This window comes from Thermobia domestica, chromosome 8 (genome assembly GCF_964235325.1).
Source record: "Thermobia domestica chromosome 8, izTheDome1.hap1.1, whole genome shotgun sequence".
NCBI classification, from domain to species: Eukaryota; Metazoa; Arthropoda; class Insecta; order Zygentoma; family Lepismatidae; genus Thermobia; species Thermobia domestica.
The window spans coordinates 174,647,444-174,668,740 of NC_137461.1; the positions used below are offsets into that span (position 1 = coordinate 174,647,444).

Consider the following 21,297-nt stretch of genomic DNA (forward strand, 5'->3'; position numbering starts at 1 on the left):
CTTGAAAGTAAAATGCAGACAAATTTACCAGTCTTCAGAAGATACTGTCTACAATGCAGTGAGCAGAGTGAGTCGGTAGATCAGAATTAGTCGGTGGGTCGCAATGGGTCACGGTGGGTGGAGGGTCACATGCTGTTGACCCACGACCCACTTTGAAAATTTGGCCCACTTGACCCACCGACCCACTCCAACTCTGATCACGTGCCCACCTCAACCCTCTAGATGTGATGATGACCCTAACAATGTTAAGTAAACAGGATAAGTTATGCAGTTTCTCCTTATGAAGTTTCTCCCTTCCACCATTCCGGTTCGTCTTAGGTCCGAATATACGCTTTAGGATGTTCTTCTCAAATACTTCCAGTCAACGTTCTTCTCTCAGAGTAAGCGACCATGTTTCGCAACCATATAAAACAGGCATGATTATCTTTTTATATATTTTAAGCTTCAAATTCCTCGACAGAATTCGCGACGAGAAAAAAGTTTGAACTGAATAATAACATGAATTCCCTGCTTTTAGTCGACATTTAATTTCTTCGTGAATGTGGTTTCAGTTTGTCAATATTAATCCTAGCAGGGTCGGCAAAAACAATGGTTTTTATTGAAAAAACAAAAAACCAGGATTTTTTTTGTTTAAACCAGGTTTTATTGGTTTAAATAATTTTCTCTATGTATTTATATTACATATGGACAGAAATAAGTTTGTTTCGCCTTGCTGTTACTATGCAACGACAGCGTTATGCTGGAAAGGGTCTTATAAGTTTAAAGCGGGATCCAAACAGCTTCCCGGCTTACATCCGAGAGAAATTTTCCTCCATTTGGACTCGAAACCGGGACTAATTGGCCACAAATGCAATGAGTCTGCCGACTCACTCACGAAGGACTCCTGATAAAAATACGTTGTACTGATCTTTACTTACTTGTTAATATAATTGTCAAGAGTCATTTCAGGACAAAAAGATAAATAGTTGTACAAGTGAAACATTATACAGAATTACATATAAATCGGGAAACTCCCGCGTTAGCCTTTGGGAAAATAATGTTATTACTTTAAATGCAAAGCAAATCCTGTTATTGCTTTGCATGTAAAATCTAGGGTCAACGTATTATAATCAGTACGTTAAAACTGAGGTATTAAATTACAAATTTAGTATGTATATATCATTCAATAAAATTAAAACGGATTCCAATCGAAGCTAATGTTGGAAGCTACGTAGGCAGTCGATAAATTTTGCCAATGTCTATCAATACATTTAGGCAACCTTTGCTTCTTTATAAAGCAACAAGCATTCAGGCAAGCAAAAACATACAATTTTTATGTAATACCGTGGTTATAAAGAAGACTTTCGCTTTAAAGTGACATCCAAACCGCTACTTGGTTTACACATGAAAGAAGGGTTATGGTTCGATGGAGAATTGAACATGGGACACCTTGATTAAAAGGTGAAAAGGAGATAAAACTAATGCAGATGGTTTGATATGTGGAAACGTCACCATGAAGTTCACGCGATTTAAAGCATTTTTCGTTTCTTTTTTCTTTTTGGTTTAAACCACCTTTATAGAAAGTATTATTTGATATTTTGACGCATCCATAATTTGCAGTATTACGATCCTGATGAACTTCCATGTGTTTAGTTTTCTCTGCATTTACTTCTAATCCCATGTCTCTGCAAGCTTTTACTAAGGCCTTACATTTCTTTCTGTTGTTTTCCTATCATCCTGTCCCTATCAGACTTGCATTATCAGTATACGCTATAACCTGGTGAATACCTTTCAGTTCTAGGCCCTGGTTGCTATTTTTGATTTTCCTTATAGCGTACTACAGAATATACAGGGTGAGTCAAAAGTCCTTGGACACCTGCATAAGTTTGAAAATCGACGGGAAAAGTAAAAAGTGATGATGAGAACAGAGGTTTGATGAGAGGCTGCAACTTTTGGAGTGTATGTCATTCATGGCCGCCATCTTCGTATCCGACATTGTGGATTCAAGTCAATTTTGTTAAATGGGAAGGGGATGTATGATACATCAAATAACACTAGCTTGAGCTCAGAAATTTAGTGGTGTGATTTGTTTTTTCTATCTTGTACAGTTTAGAAGTTATTAATGTTCAAAGGTGGGAAATTACCTTGATACTGACCCAGTTCTCTCTTTGTTCCAGATGATCTAAAATGGGTCTGACACGTGAACAGAAGATGGAAATCATCCTTATATCAGGGGAACGCAGCTACCGAATAATGGCAGCTGACTACCACAGACGGCACCCAGACAGAGAATCGGTATCGCACAGCACGGTGGCTCACGTGATCACCAAATTCCGGAAGACGGGCTCTATTCAAGATAGGGCACGTAGTGGGCAATCAAAGACTGCCACCAATGAGGAAACTGCAACGGCAGTTGTTGCGTTGTTTGTGAAAAGTCCTAAACGAAGTACCCGTAGTGTGTCCCTAGCATGTGCAATAAGCCAATCCTCCTTTGTCCGGATATTGCACGCCAATCAGTGGCATCCTTACAAGCTGCACATGCAACATAAACTGAAAGAGGATTACCCTGATCGCCGGTTGGAGTTCTGCATGTGGGCTACTGAACAACACGAACTGGATCCTGCGTTTGCCAAGGGCATACTGTTCAGCGACGAGGCGTATTTCACTTTGAACGGGGAGGTTAATCGACATAATTGTCGATACTTGTGTGACCCAAATCCGAACTGGGTTGACCCGAGTCGAGAACATAGTCCAGCGAAGGTGATGGTGTGGTGTGGCATATGGGACACCCGCATAATTGGCCATTTTTCAAATACAACACCTTAACTGCACCATAGTATCTGATGCTGCTGCAGGACCTTGTGTTCCCTGCCACACTGAACGCTGACGGCATTTTCTCATCTTATTTTCAGCACGATGGAGCCCCTCCACACTATGGACTTGGTGTCCGTGAATGGTTGGGTGAACAACTGCCAGGGAAGTGGATTGGTTGCCGTGGTCCCGTGGAGTGGCCGCCCAGATCCCCTCACTTAAAGCACCTTGATTTTTATCTATGGGGACATCTTAAGCAGATAGTGTATGCTGAGACAACCCGTGATTTGAGACACCTGGAGGAACGCACCCAACAAGCCTGTGACCGAATTTCAGGAGACATTCTCCTCCGTGTGCAGTCAGAGTGGTTGCGGCGACTACAGTTGTGCATTGCACGGGATGGACAACACGTAGAACATGTGTTGTAGCATTCAGTATCAAGGTACTTTCCCACCTTTGAACATTAATAACTTCTAAACTGTAGAAGATAGAAGAAAAACAAATCACACCACTAAATTTCTGAGCTCAAGCTAGTGTTATTTGATGTGTCATACACCCCCTTTCCATTTAACAAAATTGACTTGAATCCAAAATGTCGGATTTCAAGATGGCGGCCATGAATGACATACACTCCAAAAGTTGCATCCCCTCATCAAACCTCTGTTTCCATAATCACTTTTTACTTTTCCCGTCGATTTTCAAACTTATGCAGGTGTCTAAGGACTTTTGACTCACCCTGTAGTTCAATAATGATGGCGACAACGCATGTTTTTGTTTCAGTAGGCCATTCTCCACTTGAAAGCTCGTGGACAAGAATCTCCCTACTCAGACATTACTTTGGGATCCATTTATACATCTCTCTATTAAAATGCTACAATTGCAATTAAAACCGCCCGAGCTCCAATCTATAACTTTGGCCTTCCAATCTTTCATTTACGGTTATGTGTGATTTCACGTTTAACAGAGAAAAACATTTTAAGTATTTGTACTTTAAATACCGTAGTCTAAATTAGTTAACTATATCTTTTTCATAAAGTTTATGATATAAAATTATTGTTCAAAGGCTTTGTATTTTAATAAGCCTTCTCTAAAATCAATGCACGTGAGTTGTGCTTCCATCTTCCGATTTCTTTTAAACTATGTTTATATGTTTGTGGGCAATCATTTCGACAATGAGATCTCGGAAACTACAGGCTCTAGAAAGATGACGTTTCCACTGATAGATTGGAAATTTTGAATAGATTGTCCAGTTCTAATTGAATATTTTTTTTTAAAAAAACATGGCCATTATTTCTTTATTACATTTTTTAAGGGTACGCTGGAAACGTTAAAATTAAAAAAAAAAAATTAAAGCATCATATCCTACGCGTTATACATCCCAACACCACAATGTTGTATATTGGGGTTGTATATGTCTCAGGCGTTTGTTCCAGGCCAAATAAAGGTGAAAAAGGAAGAATAACCATTTCTCGAGTCTTAAGATAAATCTTTATTTTTTGAGTGTTTTGCCCAATGAACACCATACATAACTGATATTATAATTAATTGTATATGTAATGTATTTGGTTATTACATACTGCATGCAAGAAGAAAGAAAACACTGGTCATACATGAATTAGAAACTCCAACCGGAAGTACGCTCAAATCTTGCAAACGGTGCGAGATATTGAGAAAAAATAATCGAAAAAAATCTCCCCTTTATGATACCCCTTGCCGATTCTTTTTTTTTTTTTTTAAATCAAGACGTCTTTCACTTATGTCTGTAAAGGGACATGTGCATATGTTGTGAGGAATGAGAAGGAGATTTATGCTCATATGCGAATGATGCGCTGTGTAGAGAGCGCAGGTTCAGCTAGTCTATATATTAAAATGCTATGTTTATATGTATGTGGTCAATTTCTTTCGACAATGAGATCTCAAAAACCACAAGCTCTAGAAACGTGCTGTTTTCACTAGTCTATTTCAAATTTTGTGCACACCTACCAATTCTAATTCTAATTTTTGTTTTAAAAAAGGTTCCGTTATTGTTCTCTTCAACATTTTATGGGTCGTTTTGAGCCCATAAGATTAAGAGACCTTATCACGGCGAAATTAAAATAACGCTAATTTTATAGTAATTGTGTGATATCTTCAAATAGACAAAAGATAATTGAAATGTGGAACAAGAGTGCCGTAGACAATATTATTTTACATAAGATACCGTTATCACGAATCACTTGCCTGCTTTCGATTTGCAGCCATTTTGAAAATCAGCATTTATTTTCGCATTTCTAAATGGCTGCAAACTGGAAGCTACTAGATGACTCATGATCCGGTACCTCATGCAAAATAACATTTTCTAGGGCGTTCTTGTTTCACATTTTGATTATCTTATATCTATTTGAAGATATCACACAATTACCGTAAAATTAGCGGTATTTTAAATTCGTAGTGATAAGGCTCCTTAACATTGTCGTTAGGCCGAAGGTAGGGTTCATATCCTTGTGTTAGGCAACTAGTACAGGAGTTACGTATGCGCCTCCTTTGACGGACATTGCAGGCGCTTTGCTTTTACGTATTGCATGCTGGCAACTTCAAATGATCTGAAGGGCCGCAATGAGGCGTCCTCTGACGGATATGGATTTATAAGGAGGAAAGAAATTATAGCATCTGTCACTTCTCGAAATTCGCCACAAACTCAACCCAGACCTATATATTAAAATGCTACGTTTATATGTTTGTCTATAGCAATTCACTCACTTTGTGCATTATCTTGTCCTTTAATTGTGTGTGGACAGCTATAAACGAGGACGTGGGAAGGAAACCCATGGCCATATCAGAATGATGCGTTGAGTAGACAGCGCAGGTTCAGCTAGTATGTTAATTAGCTTTTTCGGTATTCCAAATTCTGTAAGAATGTTGTACAATGTTTCTCTTCTCTGACTAACAGATTATGAAATGAAAATAACGTTGGATTGTTTTCCCCTTGGCAGGGCCGGCGCTAGCAGTTTTGCATCCCTGGGCGGTACTTTCACATGCTGCCTCTTTAACCCGCAACCTTATTTTGACAAAAACGTTTAAGTGTCACGAGACAGTAGGATGCCCCGTTTAAAAACATGTATGAAATGTAAAAGTAAACAAAAAATTGAACTACTTCTCTCGAATGATTACGTAATATTTAAACGACTCCATATATAACACAATATTCTGTATGCTCGATTTCGCTGTATACCTGTGATATACAGCAGCGCATGCAGAAAATATTTTTTTTTTTTTAAAAAAGTGTTTTAGTCACAACTAAGAGTTTTAATTTTTAAACTTATTTTATATCAAAAGGTGTTTCCAATAGAGTTGGTTGATTGAGTTGATTTTTAGTTTAGCGTCCCTTTCGCCAGCGAGGCTATATGAGACATGCACCTACTGATTAACGTGGAATCCGAACCACATGAGCTCCCGCCGGGAATCGAACCCGGGTCTCGCACGCCAAAGGTGTCTTTAATAGAGTATGGAGCACGAAAATAATAGTGAATCAGCTATTACGGCAAAATTAAGTGATTAGCCTAAGCCTTATGATGTACTAGAACACAATAGTGATACATGAATTTAACATACCTTAATTGAAAGAAACTTTTCTTGCTTAGATATGAGCAAATTTCTGTATAACATTCGCGTAGTCCAATGTTTGAGCCAATTCGTGTTGTATTGATATCGCTAGGCCACTCAAGCGTGTTTCAGACATAGAAGACATAGATAGTTTTTAATAAGCTTAAGTTTCGAAAACCTTCTTTCTCCACTTGCCACGGTTACCGGTAAGGTTAACAAAATCCTAAGTGCAACACTAACATTGGGAGTCCTTAATTAATGTCATGTTCCTTGATTAATTTTAAAGTTTCCTTTGTTGAACTTTTACGCTTAACTATAGCGGATAACACTTTTAGTTCGTCTTTCAAATCACTGGAGTTAATATCTTTCGATTCTTCGTGTGTTAACACACGAACTACCAAAGGGGTCATTTTGACCCCTCACCATCATTTACCATCATATAATTTGAACATTAATTAAAATATGCAAAACATATGGCACCACTTTTCTTCTCTCTAACCAGTGTGATTATATCCTAAATACCATATTTCAATTATTTTTGGTTTCTTTAAAAATGGCGATTTACCTAGAACTACCACGGGGTCATTTCGACACCTACCTTTTGCCTCTGAAAATGGAAATGAAATCTTTGGGTTTTACGTCCCAAACTTATGCCGGCTAGGCTAAAAAAGACGGTGATGATGGAAAATTAATGGAATGATGCAATGAACAAAGTGGGAGCAAACGGGTAAACCTCGAGAGAACCGACGCAGACGGTGTTTGTTCACCACAAAGTTCACTTCCTATTTATTTTACCGTGAATAAAAATGCCTTTTTTGATTGTTGTTTATATTTTTTATTCCTTTTTTATTGTTGATGCCAAGAAAACAATTGTGAACAACCATTGATTTGTGGTGATTGTTTTGAAGAATGTGTTTCACTCTGCGAATGATGGAGTCTTGAGGCAGTAAACGACATGCAGCAACAGAGTTTCTAACTCAGCTACAGGATATTGACGACAGTGCTTCTGGTGATGAGGAGAGTAACAACTGGATTTAAAAGGAAGATATTGCAGACCTTGAAAAATACGATTTTTCCAGTACTTAACAGGTTTTGCTTATTTTCTGATATCTGGTATGAGTTGATTGAAAATTCCCTAAGGTGCTACAATCCCCATACTCATTGCACTATTGGTGAGCGGTTCTTTCCAATGAAATCTCGCGGTCCATTCTTCAGTTCATGGGTAGCAAGCCGGATAAATATTTCGACAAATTTTGGATGCTTGTTGAAGTGAAGAACAAATATATAGTAAATAGTTTTTCATATCTAGGAAAAGATAAAAAGAGGCCAACGAACATCTCTCTTGCTGAACATGTAGTTTTACATCTTTTGAAAATCGGGATTGCATGTAACTCGAGACAACATTTTTACGTCTCTTACAACGATATATTCTTATTGTAATGGTATTGTCAATCTGTACCTATTTTGTCAATAAATAATCAGAGGCGTAATAATCAAACATACATACATATATATATATATATATATATATATATATATATATATATATATATATATATATATATATATATATATATAGTTAAAAGAGAAAACATTATTATTGACAGGATACGTTCAAATAAAGGTATGGTTGTTGTTGATCTGTAATGTATGTACAAATGGAAGAATAAATCGACGTTAGTTGGTACGTATAATGTTATGACTCATTGATCTGAATTTGACATGTTAACGAATTAGGGCTAGAACGAGAATTAAAAATATTTATCGTTTTACTCTATATCTTGCAAGGGAACTAAAAATTAACGGAATAAATTTTTTGGTACTATCCGAAGCAACAGGAGAGAAGTTCCAGCTTCCGTTCGTTTCCACAATAAAGATTTGTATACCACTGACTACTCAAAACCGTTGATGATATCACACATACCACATATCAATGCAAGAAAAACAAAAGAGAACTTATGATGGTCAATTGGTCAAGAAAATAAGAAAACTAAAAGTTTTGTTTTACAATCAGCAGAAAATTGGTGTAGACATTGTAGACCAGATTGATAGTAAATATCGTGTGAAGGCTGTTAGAAGAAAATGGTCGGCATAGCTGTTTTATAACCTTTTTGGTTTGGCCGCCATAAAATCTCATATCTTTTACAAGTGTATTACAAAATATCCATATTAGTAGACAAAAAATTGTAGAAGTTCTGTCTTTTCAAGTTGGAAAAGGAGAATTCTAAGAAAATGAGACAAAAGCGTGTCTTGAAAGATTTGCCAGCAGCATCAACTACCGAAAAGAGAAACAAATGGGGACATGTAGCAGACTCAGTGAATTGAAATTATACTTATATGCTTCAATATAATTGTATTATCTAACTTTTGATTTACTCTTGAAACTTGTACTCGTTTATATCCTGACATCTTATATTTGTAAATAAATGCGTAACCCTTTTGGTATAAGAAATGTCCCTGAGTTTCTCTTTAAAAAATTTCAAGTGTACATTTATTCACATGTCCAACATTTTGGGCGTAGGAGACCATGGTTTGATACCTGGTTAAAGCTAGTGTGGATTCTAACGCATATTAATTTTTATATCTAGTCACATCAAGTCTTGGTTGCCAAACGAACGCTAAATTTCAACCTGAAAACCTCAAAGACACAAGGGGTCAAAGTGACCCCTTTAGTAGTTCTTGTATAATTATTTTCCTGGTAGTTCTAGTGTTAAAATGCCAGCAAGTTCAGTACCTTTTCAGGCAAAAGTTCACGTGACATATCTTTAAGATTACTTATATCGTAATGAAAATCGAAATACTCGGATGATGTTTTAGTTGCTCAAACTTTTCTCTTAAAGCTAACACAATCACGTCTAGAACTTTGTAATAAAAATCGCTCTTGTATCTTGTTTGTGGATCTTCAATAGCTTCATCCTCTGCCTCGTACTGAAATATGTCTCTTCCTCTTTCGACTTCGAGCTTGCACTGTATTACCTATCCGTGGGTCATCCATGTCTAATGCTGATGACAACTCCATCATATCAACTAAGTAAGATGGAAACTTTGCATCATTTCTGCTCCTCTCAAAGTATTCAGATATATTGTCAAGAAACCCCAACTGCATCCAACACACGAGAATCAATGCTTTGGAGACTTTTAATTACTATGTTTATGTGGAGTAAAAAATCATACCAAATAACTAGTGAGTAAAGGAAAGGAAAGTTATGCAGCTGGTTTGCTATACACAGAGCATCGACGGCGACCATTCTATCTGTTCTATTGCCATTACTTATTTGAAGTAAGGCATTATGAACTTTCCCTGTTTGATACGAGGGACTCGTATCTGAATGGAGTCGGAGCATCAATTCGGCTCTCGCATCTTGTGCTGCTCAATGGTTTTAAAGTGAGACTGCTAATATGTTCCTTTAGTATGGCCCAATGTTGAACCAATGCAGAAAAAAATGCTAACATTTTTAGCTATACAAAAACTGGAACGGCGTACTGAAATGTTGTGGCTGCATCATTAACGACAAGGTTTAGTGAATGACTATTGCAAAGAACATAGAAGACAGGGGAATTTATTTCTAAAATTCTCTTCTGAATACCTGAATGTTTGCTTTTCATATTGGAAACATTGTCATTTCCTTGGCCCCTTATGTCTTCGATAGGAATGTTAATTTCCTTTATATGTTTAATTATTACTTCTGTCAATCCTAGACCAGTGGTGTCTGTTATCGCTACGAAACCAAGAAAGTTCAAATTTTTACAGGGCATTCTCCATTACTGTATGTAATTTGTACATGAACGATTATTGTCATTTGCTCGGTACCAGAAATATCTGGCGTACAATCTAGTATTATACTATAATATTTTCCAACTCTCAACAAAGACAGCATTTTACTTTTTATTTGTTCACTAAGAATCTGAATGATTCCAATTTGGACATCTTTTTCTAAGTAATGGTGGTATTTATTTGGTCCTCCAATGGGTCTCAAGTGGGAGTGTACCTTTTGCATACTTGGAGTGGAGCGTTAGAACATTGTTGAATAGAAAAACATATAAAATATACCTTGATAATCTTATCCACCCTAGCTGAAAATCTTATCTACGTCGCTGCAAGGGAAATATTGAACGATACTTGTTTGATAATTGAAAATAAGGAAAAATGCTCCGAAATTCCTGAGTGAGTATTTTCCTAAATGTGAGTGAAGTAAGTTCAATTATATTCTCAGATGAACACAGTTTTATTTTCCCATGTGGGTCCATTACGAAGCATTATATTTTGATGGTATTCTTTTCCTTTTCAATTTTTGCCGCCCTGGGCGATGGCACGGCTCGACCCCCCCTCGCGGCGGCCCTGCCCTTTGGCTGATATTTGGACACCAGAACTCTAAGAAACACATCAACATTGTGTTCAATTTAAGCAACGCCAAATATACTATCACAAACCAATCGTAGTTTAATAAGCTTATAGAAAACAATGTCACATTCGCTCACTTTTTTTTGGTTGCATCACATTTCGGCTGCTTTTTAACTTACACAATATCTCCCTATGAGCCCGAAGATTCAGATAACTCTGGTGTGTCCCTTGATTTTCTTGACTTCATGAAATCTCATGTCCTCTTCACTGGTCTAATGAGTAGTGTATGTGCTTTTGGTGCACAAGGTTCCGAGTTCGATTCTCAGAGAGGAGAAAGAGCATCGAACACATTACAATAGTTGCAACTCCATTCTCAAATTGTAAGTCTCGCTATATATCGGGTGTTGCAAAATAAGTGTTACAACTCTCGGGAGGTGACTCCTGCCACTGAGACAAGAAAAAAAGTTATCTTCAATTTTCTGCTATCGGACATAGTTTCAGATCTACAAGGTGCCGAAAGCGTGGGAAAATGACTTTCGGACGCTAATAGTTCGGAAACTATCCAACGTAAAGAGGGCGGGTAAAAAATTCACTGAAGAAGTCATACCTGCTCTATTGAATTTTGCATGTTTCACAATCCTACCGTGCATGCGCAAGGGATTCCCGAAAGGAACTTAGGGAGTCCCGGATAGTCTGCCAAATGAAACTTGGTTAAATGGATATGAATTGATAGGTTTTCTCCCAGGTAACAATAATTCGTTTGTCTTAAGTCGATATCTGGAACAAATACAAAATGGCGGACACCTTTATGCCCGTTGTGTGTGGTTGCATAATCGCCAGATACGGATGCTGGCCAACAGTGACGTTCTGAATATTAATTGTAGCGAATTTGTAATCAAATGCTCTAGAAAGACATCTGGAGTGTCGGTAGAGCATAACAGATGAAGCAGGGTGATTCACATGTGTGGAAACACTTAACGAAAAGCGCCCAGAAATGCACTCATACTTAGTAAACGTGAGTTAAAAGCGTCGGAAATGTAAGGATTAGCGTCAAGAACATGAAAACCATTGCCAATTCACCAATAATATTCTCTCAAACCAACACAATATGATGTGCACGGTTGCATACCAACAAGGATGCAACAACTGAGTCCAAGTTCAAATTGTGCAATGGACTCACAAATAAACTGGGTATACTAAAGGAATGCCACTAGTGGGATCGCATGATCGATACTGAAATGTGGCCAATGTGTGTGTTGATATCAACATGTAGCTAATGGACAAATGTAAACATGTCGCACTACTGCTGGGACACCATCTCACGTGCGAAAACTAGGAAAATAACGTTGTACATTCTGCTATTACATCTGGTGCACCTTTTGGTTGAACGTAACTAGAACACGATTGTATCAATGTCCCTCTTTGTTTGGGACATTGTCCCACAGTCGACACATATGGAAAGAAATTTCTTAATGCATGATTCAAATTCTGATAGAGCGTGAAAATAACAATGTTGTATCATGTCCCACGTCTTCTGAGACATATGACGTACTCGAAATATAGGAAAATACCTCCAGAAATTCGTATCTTACACACAGTGCACATGCCAAGACAAAGACGAAAATGAACCGATTTGGCACATTTAACACTACAGCTGGAACACCATACATATGGAAAATAAAACGACATGAGAAATAGGAAGAAACGTCTTAAAGCTCTGATTGTTTACAACTGTGCAGTAGGAGTAACAAAATGAAATACACAAGTATGTCGGGAGGCTGTACAAGAGGGCTTGCCAAACAAAGTGGGTACTCCTCAAAGAAATGAATACAGAGAAAGTGAGGCTCCTTCGAACCTCAGGACTAGAGCGCTCGCTTTTGCTCGCGTGGTCGCAGTTTCCAATCCTACTGGGAGCCCACGACCTCAGATTCAAGACCTGAATAGTTATTTTCCTATTTTTCGCACGTGGGACGATGTCCCGGCAGTAGTGGGACATGTTGACATTTGTCCATTAGCTACATGTCGATATCAACACACACATTGGCCACATTTCAATATCTATCATGTGATTCCACTAGTGACATTCCTTTAGTTTACCCAGTTTATTTGTGAGTCCATTGCACAATTTGAACTTGGACTCAGTTGTTGCATCCTTATTGGTATGCAACCGTGCACACCATATTGCATCGGTTTGAGGGAATATTATTGGTGAATTGGCAATGGCTTTCATGTTCTTGACGCTAATCCTTACATTTCCGACGCTTTGAACTCACGTTTACTGAGTATGAGTGCATGTCTTGGCATTTTTCGTTAAGTGTTTCCACACAGGTGAATCACCCTGCTTCATCTGTTATGCTCTACCGACACTCCAGATGTCTTTCTAGAGCATTTGAGTACAAATTCACTACAATTAATACTCAGAACGTCACTGTTGGCCAGCATCCGTATCTGGCGATTATGCAACCACACACAACGGGCATAAAGGTGTCCGCCATTTTGTATTCGTTCCAGGTAACGACTTAAGACAAACGAATTATTGTTACCTGGTAGAAACCCTATCAAGTCATATCCATTTAACCAAGTTTCATTTGGCAGATTATCCGGGACTCCCTACGTTCCTTTGGGGAATCCCTTGCGCATGCACGGTAGGATTGTGAAACATGCAAAATTCAATAGAGCAGGTATGACTTCTTCAGTGAATTTTTTACCCGCCCTCTTTATGTTGGATAGTTTCCGAACTATTAGCGTCCGAAAGTCATTTTCCCACGCTTTCGGCACCTTGTAGATCTGAAACTATGTCCGATAGCAAAAAATTGAAGATAACTTTTTTTCTTGTCTCAGTGGCAGGAATCCTCTCCCGAGAGTTGTAACACTTATTTTGCAACACCCGATATAACTTAACTGCTGACAGAAGACGTAAATACCAAGCAAATAGTCATGAAGTGTCTTGATATAGGAATGCAAGAACAGGTGGAAAACAGAGTTGGCGTGGGTCAATAAAAACTTTACCCACGACCTACTGACCCACCACCCATCCTGACCACTCTGACCCACCATCCATTATGACCCACTGTGGCTCACCGTGACCCACAACCCACCATGAACCACTCTCATCCACTTTGACCTACTCTGACTCACCAAAATCCATCGTCATCAACTCTGAACACGATCCACGGCCTCTTCTGTACTGACTAAAGAGTTTACACTTGTAATAAAACTAGACTGTGAAATTGTCACTAATCGGAGTTTGAATTTCTAGCCAATCGCTTAAGCACCACTCTGTTACAATAACGCTGGATCTGACATTTACAATATCAAATGGTAAAGTGTTTGTCAGTGAGGAAATTAAAGCACTTCGAGGTGGGGGGAAATCAGTGTGTGCCTAAAATATACTTATACTAAGAGAGTATTCGTGCAAGTGTTAATTTCTCAATGCATTCCAAAAGAAACTTCTATTCACAGGAAAATATCCCTGTACAATATGGAAAATGTTATGGTTTCTCAGTTCACAGTATTTTTCTCACAAAAAAAAACTTGAAAAATCAGTTTTTCATAGTGTATAAAGGTGCTAGGTTACCCTATGTGAGAGCATCTCCATAAAGTATGCTCATAATTGTAATTTGTGTAATCACTAAAACACCACGTTAAATTTAAGTTACAAATATGCATAATTGCAATTATTATGAATATTTATTCAAAGCAGTTTACCTTCTAGTTTATAAAAAGTAAAGACTAGACTTATTAAAAATTAGGTACAAAGTTGAATAACACAAATAAGCCATTAGTATCGTAATTTGGCACCTTAAAGCAAATCGGAAATCGGGTTTATTTCCTGTTGGCCTCCAGAACTTTTTCGTGGTAAATCATCGGCAGCGGAATGATATCCATTCTTCAGCCAAGAAATAACTAGCTTGTCTACTTTGAGCTTGTCTAGTGGTGGGCCATTAACATTAATGAACAACAAGTTAGACAATGTTTGAGCACTTAGTCTATTTCTAATATGACATCTGTAAATTCCTATGGGGAAATCCCCGTTCGCACTCTGCCGTGGAAATTGATAATACTTCTGCCCGATTCTGCAACTCCTCATCGACAATCTGCTTGTTAGACTTACGTCTGATAACAATTTTTCTCTGTCAGTTTTGTAATACTCAGCAAGAAGTATCATCTCTTTATCATTATACAACATCTTTTCCATATCGACCATGTCAGTTGGCAATGTCGACTCATGGAGAACAGAAATTTCATCTACCACACCTTCGATAGGGAATCTTGTGCATAAATGATCAATTAAAGCCATTACACATGAAGGTTTGATGTCATTGCCATGCCCCTCCCCCCTAGAAAACAAAAGGGAACGAGGTTCCGGGGAAGTGTTTAGAGGTGAATGGGAATTTCCCTCCTTCTTCCCCTTCAATTACCACACTGATGTTTGCCATGGGCCAAATTAGGATGAATTTCAATTAAATTATCATAGTATAATTATTTCCTTGATGAATTATCGATATTTTTTCAGTGGGAAAAAGGATGAAATTTGAAAGTCCCAAATCAAAGTAAGCAGACCAACGTAAAGAAAAAAAGAGTAAAATTTTCCATATACACTATGTGATCAAAAGTATCCGGACACCTGGTTGAAAATGAATTACAAGTTCGTGGTGCCCTCCATCGGTACTGCTGGAATTCAATATGGTGTTGGCCCACCCTTAGCCTTGATGCCAGCTTCCACTCTCGCAGGCATACTTTCAATCAGGTGCTGGAAGGTTTCTTGGGGAATGGCAGCCCATTCTTCACGGACTGTTGAACTGAGGAGAGGTATCGATGTAGGTCGGTGAGGCCTGGCACGAAGTCGGCGTTCCGAAACATCCCAAAGGTGTTCTATAGGATTCAAGTCAGGACTCTGTCCAGGCCAGTCCATTACAGGGATGTTATGGTCGTATAACCACTCCTCCACAGGCCGTGCAGTATGAACAGGTGCTCGATCATGTTGAAAGATGCAATCGCCATCTCCGAATCGCTCTTCAACAGTGGGATGCAAGAAGGTGAGTAAAACTTCAATGTAGGCCTGCGCTGTGAGAGTGCCACGCAAAACAAAAAGCGGTGCAAGCCCCCTTCAAGAAAAACACGACCACACCATAACACCTGGCAGTAGGTGGCAGCACAATGCACCTAATATGAAAAACGTATGTTTTCGGGGGTGTCCGGATACTTTTGATCACATAGTGTATTTATGAGTACAATCTAAGCCTAAAATTTCCGTGTAATTAAGCTTACAATACAAATTTTATGTCTATTTTTCTCACAACTTTATGGGTTGATTGCCCTGTGCTGTAAGCGCTCTGTAATAAACATAAACTTCAGCAATTATTATAGTAGAAAGCAATGGCTATTTGAAGCAAAGCACTGTATTTTTTGTTTCTGATTTTTTTCTTAACTAATATACATAGTTTTCGATCATTTTTACAAACCAACTCACTCCCAATTTTCCATATATAGAAAGTGTCCCCCTCCCATAAAGGAGAATTTAAAAAAATGCTAGGACATATTGTTTATTTTCAATAAAGAGTTAATACACTGAATTTCAGCTCCGTAAGTTTAACGGCTTGCGATATACTCATTTTTTTCCCGCAAAAATTCGGATCCTCACTATCTCCTTAGGATATTATGTATTATAATGAAAGCAATATAACATCCCAGTTTTGATTAAGGCCTAACTATATACCAAAAGTCATTTCATTTGACTTTGCAATTTGGCCGTGATGATCAGGCACACATAGTTACATTCAATTTTTTAGATAATAATTTATATATTACAGTGAATCAAAAATGTATTTTTCCAGTAGTTAGCTCCTCTAAAAACTCACAGGTCTCGAAAGCCAAGTAGTAGTATAAGCCCTATTGCTATTATTACAATTACAAATATCAATATCCAAAAGTGCCTAAAGTTCTTTCTTCGCTTAGATAGGGCGTATACTCACCTCAGGTAAGTAGACAGAAAAAAATGGAAAAGGAAGGAAAATGAAGGTCTTGAAAGTAAAACGAAGACAAATTTACCAGTCTTCAGAAGATACTGTCTACAATACAGCGAGCAGAGTGGGTCGGTAGATCAGACTGAGTCGATGGATCGCAGTGGGTCATGGTGGGTGGTGGGTCGCAGCGGGTCACGGTGGGTGGTGGGCCGCAGTGGGTGGTGGGTCACATGCTCTTGACCCACGACCCACTGATCCACCGACCAACTGACCCACTCCATCTCTAGGGATAAAATGTCATTCACTAAGACAACTCCTTAACTTTCGTAAAACTTCCGTGATTACATGCTGCATGTATACTGTTAAGATTGTTTGCTAAGCTCATTCTCACTTTAATAATAATAATAATAATAATAATAATAATAATAATAATAATAATAATAATAATAATAATAATAATAATAATAATAATAACTAATGACAATGGAGAATGGTATCAGAAATGTAAGAAGTAAGTCAGAATTAAACGCTATCATATCAACTAACAATGGTTTTCAAGACCTTTCGAATAGTGCATAAATGTGGGTGCTCAAGATTATGACGTCGTAAGCTACGTATCCACATTTGTGGTCTATAAGAAAATGTTTGGAAAACGATATTACTTTATTTCATATCGTTTTGCAGATACTACTTGGCTTACTTTCTACAATTTTGATATTTTTCATTGTCTTTAAGTTAGTCACTAAACTTCAGAAAGTTGGAGCGAGCTTCGAGAAGATCCGAGGACAAAATTTAAAAAGCAGCATAAGTGGAGTTTGAATACTGTATATGGGACAATAGATCTTTCGAGCCTAATGTAGATGCCATCAGTGCACCGTCGTGAAATTGATTATGAATACGTAGAAAGATATTGTGGTTTTATGAACATACCGACACACAAGATAGCTCGTGACAACCATGTAATTATACATATGCTCACTTTAGAAATTGAGGGGCCGCGGTGGCTCAGTGGTAGAACGTTCACCTCTGGTTCGATTCCAGTTCGCGCTGAGTGAGTTTGTGGTGAACAAACACAATGTGCGTGGATTTTCTCGGGGTTCTCCCACTTCCTTCATTCCACCATTTCATTCATTTCTCATCAGTACAGTCTTCTTTAGCCTAGCCGGCATAACCGTGAGACGTAAAACTTCAAGATTTCATTTCATTTTCATTTAGAAAAAGAGATGATACAAGCCAATGCGCTGATCGCACACCAAATCTGAAATCCATCTCCTTAACCAGCTTATCGACTATAGCTGCTCAAAGTAAACTCAATTTAGTTTTCAGCTTAAACCTATTCATAGTTTCTATCAATAGAAAAAAATCTATGACGTCTTTATGCTTGTAAAATCCTACTTCATCTCTTCACTTGACAAGAAAAGAAAAGAAAAAAACTGTACAAAGTCTGATAACACTTAAAATTGTAATCATATTTTTCGTTTCGCTATCGATGTAGGTGATCAATTAAAAAAAAAAAAAAAAAAAAAAAAAAAAAAAAAAGCAAGGCGCAACCAAGAATCCAACAAATACCAGCTGTGTGGGTGGAACTCCTGTACAGATAAAATGAGCCGCGAAACAAATGTAGCGGAACTCGTGTATTCTGTAAATATATAGCTAAGAGACATAAATTTCAAGATGTGAAAAAATGTAGTTTTAATTTATTCTTATTAAGTTTTATGATGCTTTTATAGTATTCCGTGTGAACTGGAAAAAAGAAAGATAATGTATTTATCGATTTTGTAACGGACTAGACCTTTAAAGTAGTAGGCAGGTACTCGTGCGACTTAATTCTCATACTATCCCGCAAAAGAGCATGTTTTTTAATGAACGATGATACAACACTGGATTGATTGTATTCAGTTTGGTTAACAATTCACCTCTTGCTTTGAAGCATGCGTCGTATGGAAATTTGATGCTCAACTGGAATGCGCTGTAATGAAACTGAAATTGCAGCGGTAATTTGAAGAGAAATGAAAAATCTTTTATTGTTTTGCTTTATTGTTAGTTTGTTGTTTTATATATATATATATATATATACAAGGGTGGATCCAAGGGGGCTATAGAGGCTATAGCCTCCCTTGACCCTCAAGTATTCAATGGATAAAATGGGACTTCAATCCTGTTTTACGCTGGATAAAGCGGCAAACTATGGTTTAGCCCCTCCCTTTATCATATCCTGGATCCACCACTATATATATATATATATCATCATAGGTATTCTGCCTTTATTGGCAAATCACTTGCCGCAGCTGAGAAGCTTCCATGCTACACGGTCCTCCGCTAACTTCTTCGTCTTCGCGTATGATCTTTCTGTTTTAATATCGTCCATTAATTGTAGTCTCCTTCGCCCCTTCCCTCTCTTTCCCGCCACCATACCCTCTAGGACGTCTCTCATGATACAATCTCTTCTTAGGCAATGTCCCAACCAGTTTCTCTTCCTCTTCCTAATAATATCTATAAGTGTTCTTTTTTCACACACCATTTCTAACATACTCTCATTCGTTTTCCGCTCGACCCAACTAATTCTTTCCATTCTTCTCCATACCCACATTTCGAACGCTTCCAGTCGATTTTCATCACCTTTACGTAATGTCCACGTTTCCGCCCCATACAGTACAACACTCCACACGAAGCATTTTATGAGTCTTTTTCTCAACTCTTTATTCAAGGTCCCACAAAACAGACTTTTCTTTCTCCTAAACGCTTCTTTCGCCATTCCTATTCTTGCTTTTATTTCACGTTCGCACTTCATGTTATTACTAAGAATACTACCCAGATATTGAAAACTATTCACTTGTTCTATTTTCTCCCCTCCTACTTTTATATTTGACACAGACCCCTTCGTCTTTCTAACATTTATTTTCATCCCATATTCTTCAAAGCCCTTTCTCATTTTATATATATATATATATATATATATACAGTGGCGGATCCAGGATATGATCAAGGGAGGGGCTAAACCATAATTTGCCGTTTTATCCAGTGTAAAGCAGAATTGAAGCCCATTTTATCCAGTGTAAACCTGTGCGTCAAGGAGGGGCTATAGCCCCGTAGCCCCCCCTTAGATCCGCCCTTGTATATATATATATATATATATATATATATATATATATATATATATATATATATATATATATATATATATGTTAAAAGAAAAAAAAATAACTTACCGCTCCTTGAATCGTCTGCACCTGCAAAAACAGTATTACACCACATGCAGTCAACAAAAAAACTGAACTTTTCTTATGTTTCATTGTCTTATATGGACAATCATAATCCCCGTGCGCTAAGCAAACTGCATTTTTGCCTATATTTCTAACTTTGTATCTTATTTCCAGACGTACATTCACTTCTCACAAGCTACTAAACAATATCGCGCATAACAGAAGATTCTCTCAACCTACTTGGGATGCCGGCTCTGGTTGCGACATTGTATCAGTCCGCTTCTACTGTTTTTTTTTCTACCCATCTATAGACTCAAATCATGAATGAATACCTAGTTCAGTCAAGAATATTAGCCGTTTTGAATAGGATCCTTTTATAGTATGACATCAGTACATATGTAGTCTCACATAAGGAAAGGAACTAGTTTTTGTAAAGCAGAGGCTCAGCCAGCTAACCCCGCCCATAGAAGATCCGAGACGCGGGAGGACGAAGAAGCGAAGTTGCCTATGTTCGCAGTTCGGGGAGTGATTGAGAGGTTTAATTTTCCGTAGCTGAAACTACTGAATAGTTTGCAAGTGCTTTTTACTAGATTATGCCGAGTGTACTAGTCAAGTTGTATGCAGGCTGATCAAACGCCATTAGGGCGACATGATTGCCTTTTTAGAAAGGCTTTCTAGTCAATTTTCTTGGAGATATCAAATCTCGTGGTAAGTTCATACGCATAATTATTAACCTATTTTTTCATTTAGAAATTTCTTTAATTTTTTCTGTTTCTCGTACCAAGAAAGTTAACTAAATAAAATCACTAACTATCGAATTATTTTGTTGCAGGTGGCTAATATACACAACGTGGTTACTATGGACGTACACGGTCAGAGCGGTAAGTAGCGAAATTCATTCATTCCAGCATGCTATCAAATATACGTACGTACTTTGTACCTATAGTGCAGTGGCATTATAATGAATTAATGTTCATTAAGTATATAAATTAATTATAGTCTCGTAAATTATATTACTTGTACTAACAATTTCGCACTCCGGAAGACACTACTGAGATTCTGCACTTCTAATCTCAGTAGATAATGTTGACAGAAGGTACAGAGAGACAGCAGATTGGAGTAAGATCCTTTTATAGTATCATCTATGTCCTGTAAGTGAAAAGTGAGAAAGAAAGAATCTTCTTTCAGCAAGTTTTGCTATATTTAATGATTTATAACATTATTGATCTTTAATAATCTCATTAAATTACATTCAGTGAAGTACTGACTATAGATTAATAGGGGTCCTTACGTCGACATGTCTTCTGATTTTTACCTGATTCTGCTGTTGAGAATTGAGAGCAGATATGTTAGATTGTTACCAATTGTTATAATCATGCGTGAACCTATCATGCTTTTTTTTTTTTTTTTTTTT

General features: G+C 37.7%; 2 protein-coding genes across 2 annotated transcripts in view; one reads left to right on the plus strand and one right to left on the minus strand.

Moving 5' to 3' along the window:
• LOC145693355 (uncharacterized) overlaps positions 1 to 20,246 on the minus strand; it is a 1,690,974-nt gene extending 1,670,728 nt beyond the window's left edge. Inside the window, exon 1 of the mRNA XM_081769282.1 lies at positions 19,890 to 20,246. Coding sequence (XP_081625408.1) covers positions 19,890 to 19,973 — 84 coding nt within the window. The 5' untranslated portion in view covers positions 19,974 to 20,246. The remainder of the gene's footprint in view (positions 1 to 19,889) is intronic.
• Positions 20,247 to 20,351: 105 nt separating this feature from the next.
• Positions 20,352 to 21,297, plus strand: part of LOC145693356 (uncharacterized) — a 1,437,468-nt gene continuing 1,436,522 nt past the window's right edge. The window contains exons 1-2 of the mRNA XM_081769283.1: positions 20,352 to 20,591; positions 20,716 to 20,764. Of these exons, the coding sequence (XP_081625409.1) occupies positions 20,533 to 20,591; positions 20,716 to 20,764 (108 nt within the window). The 5' untranslated portion in view covers positions 20,352 to 20,532. The remainder of the gene's footprint in view (positions 20,592 to 20,715; positions 20,765 to 21,297) is intronic.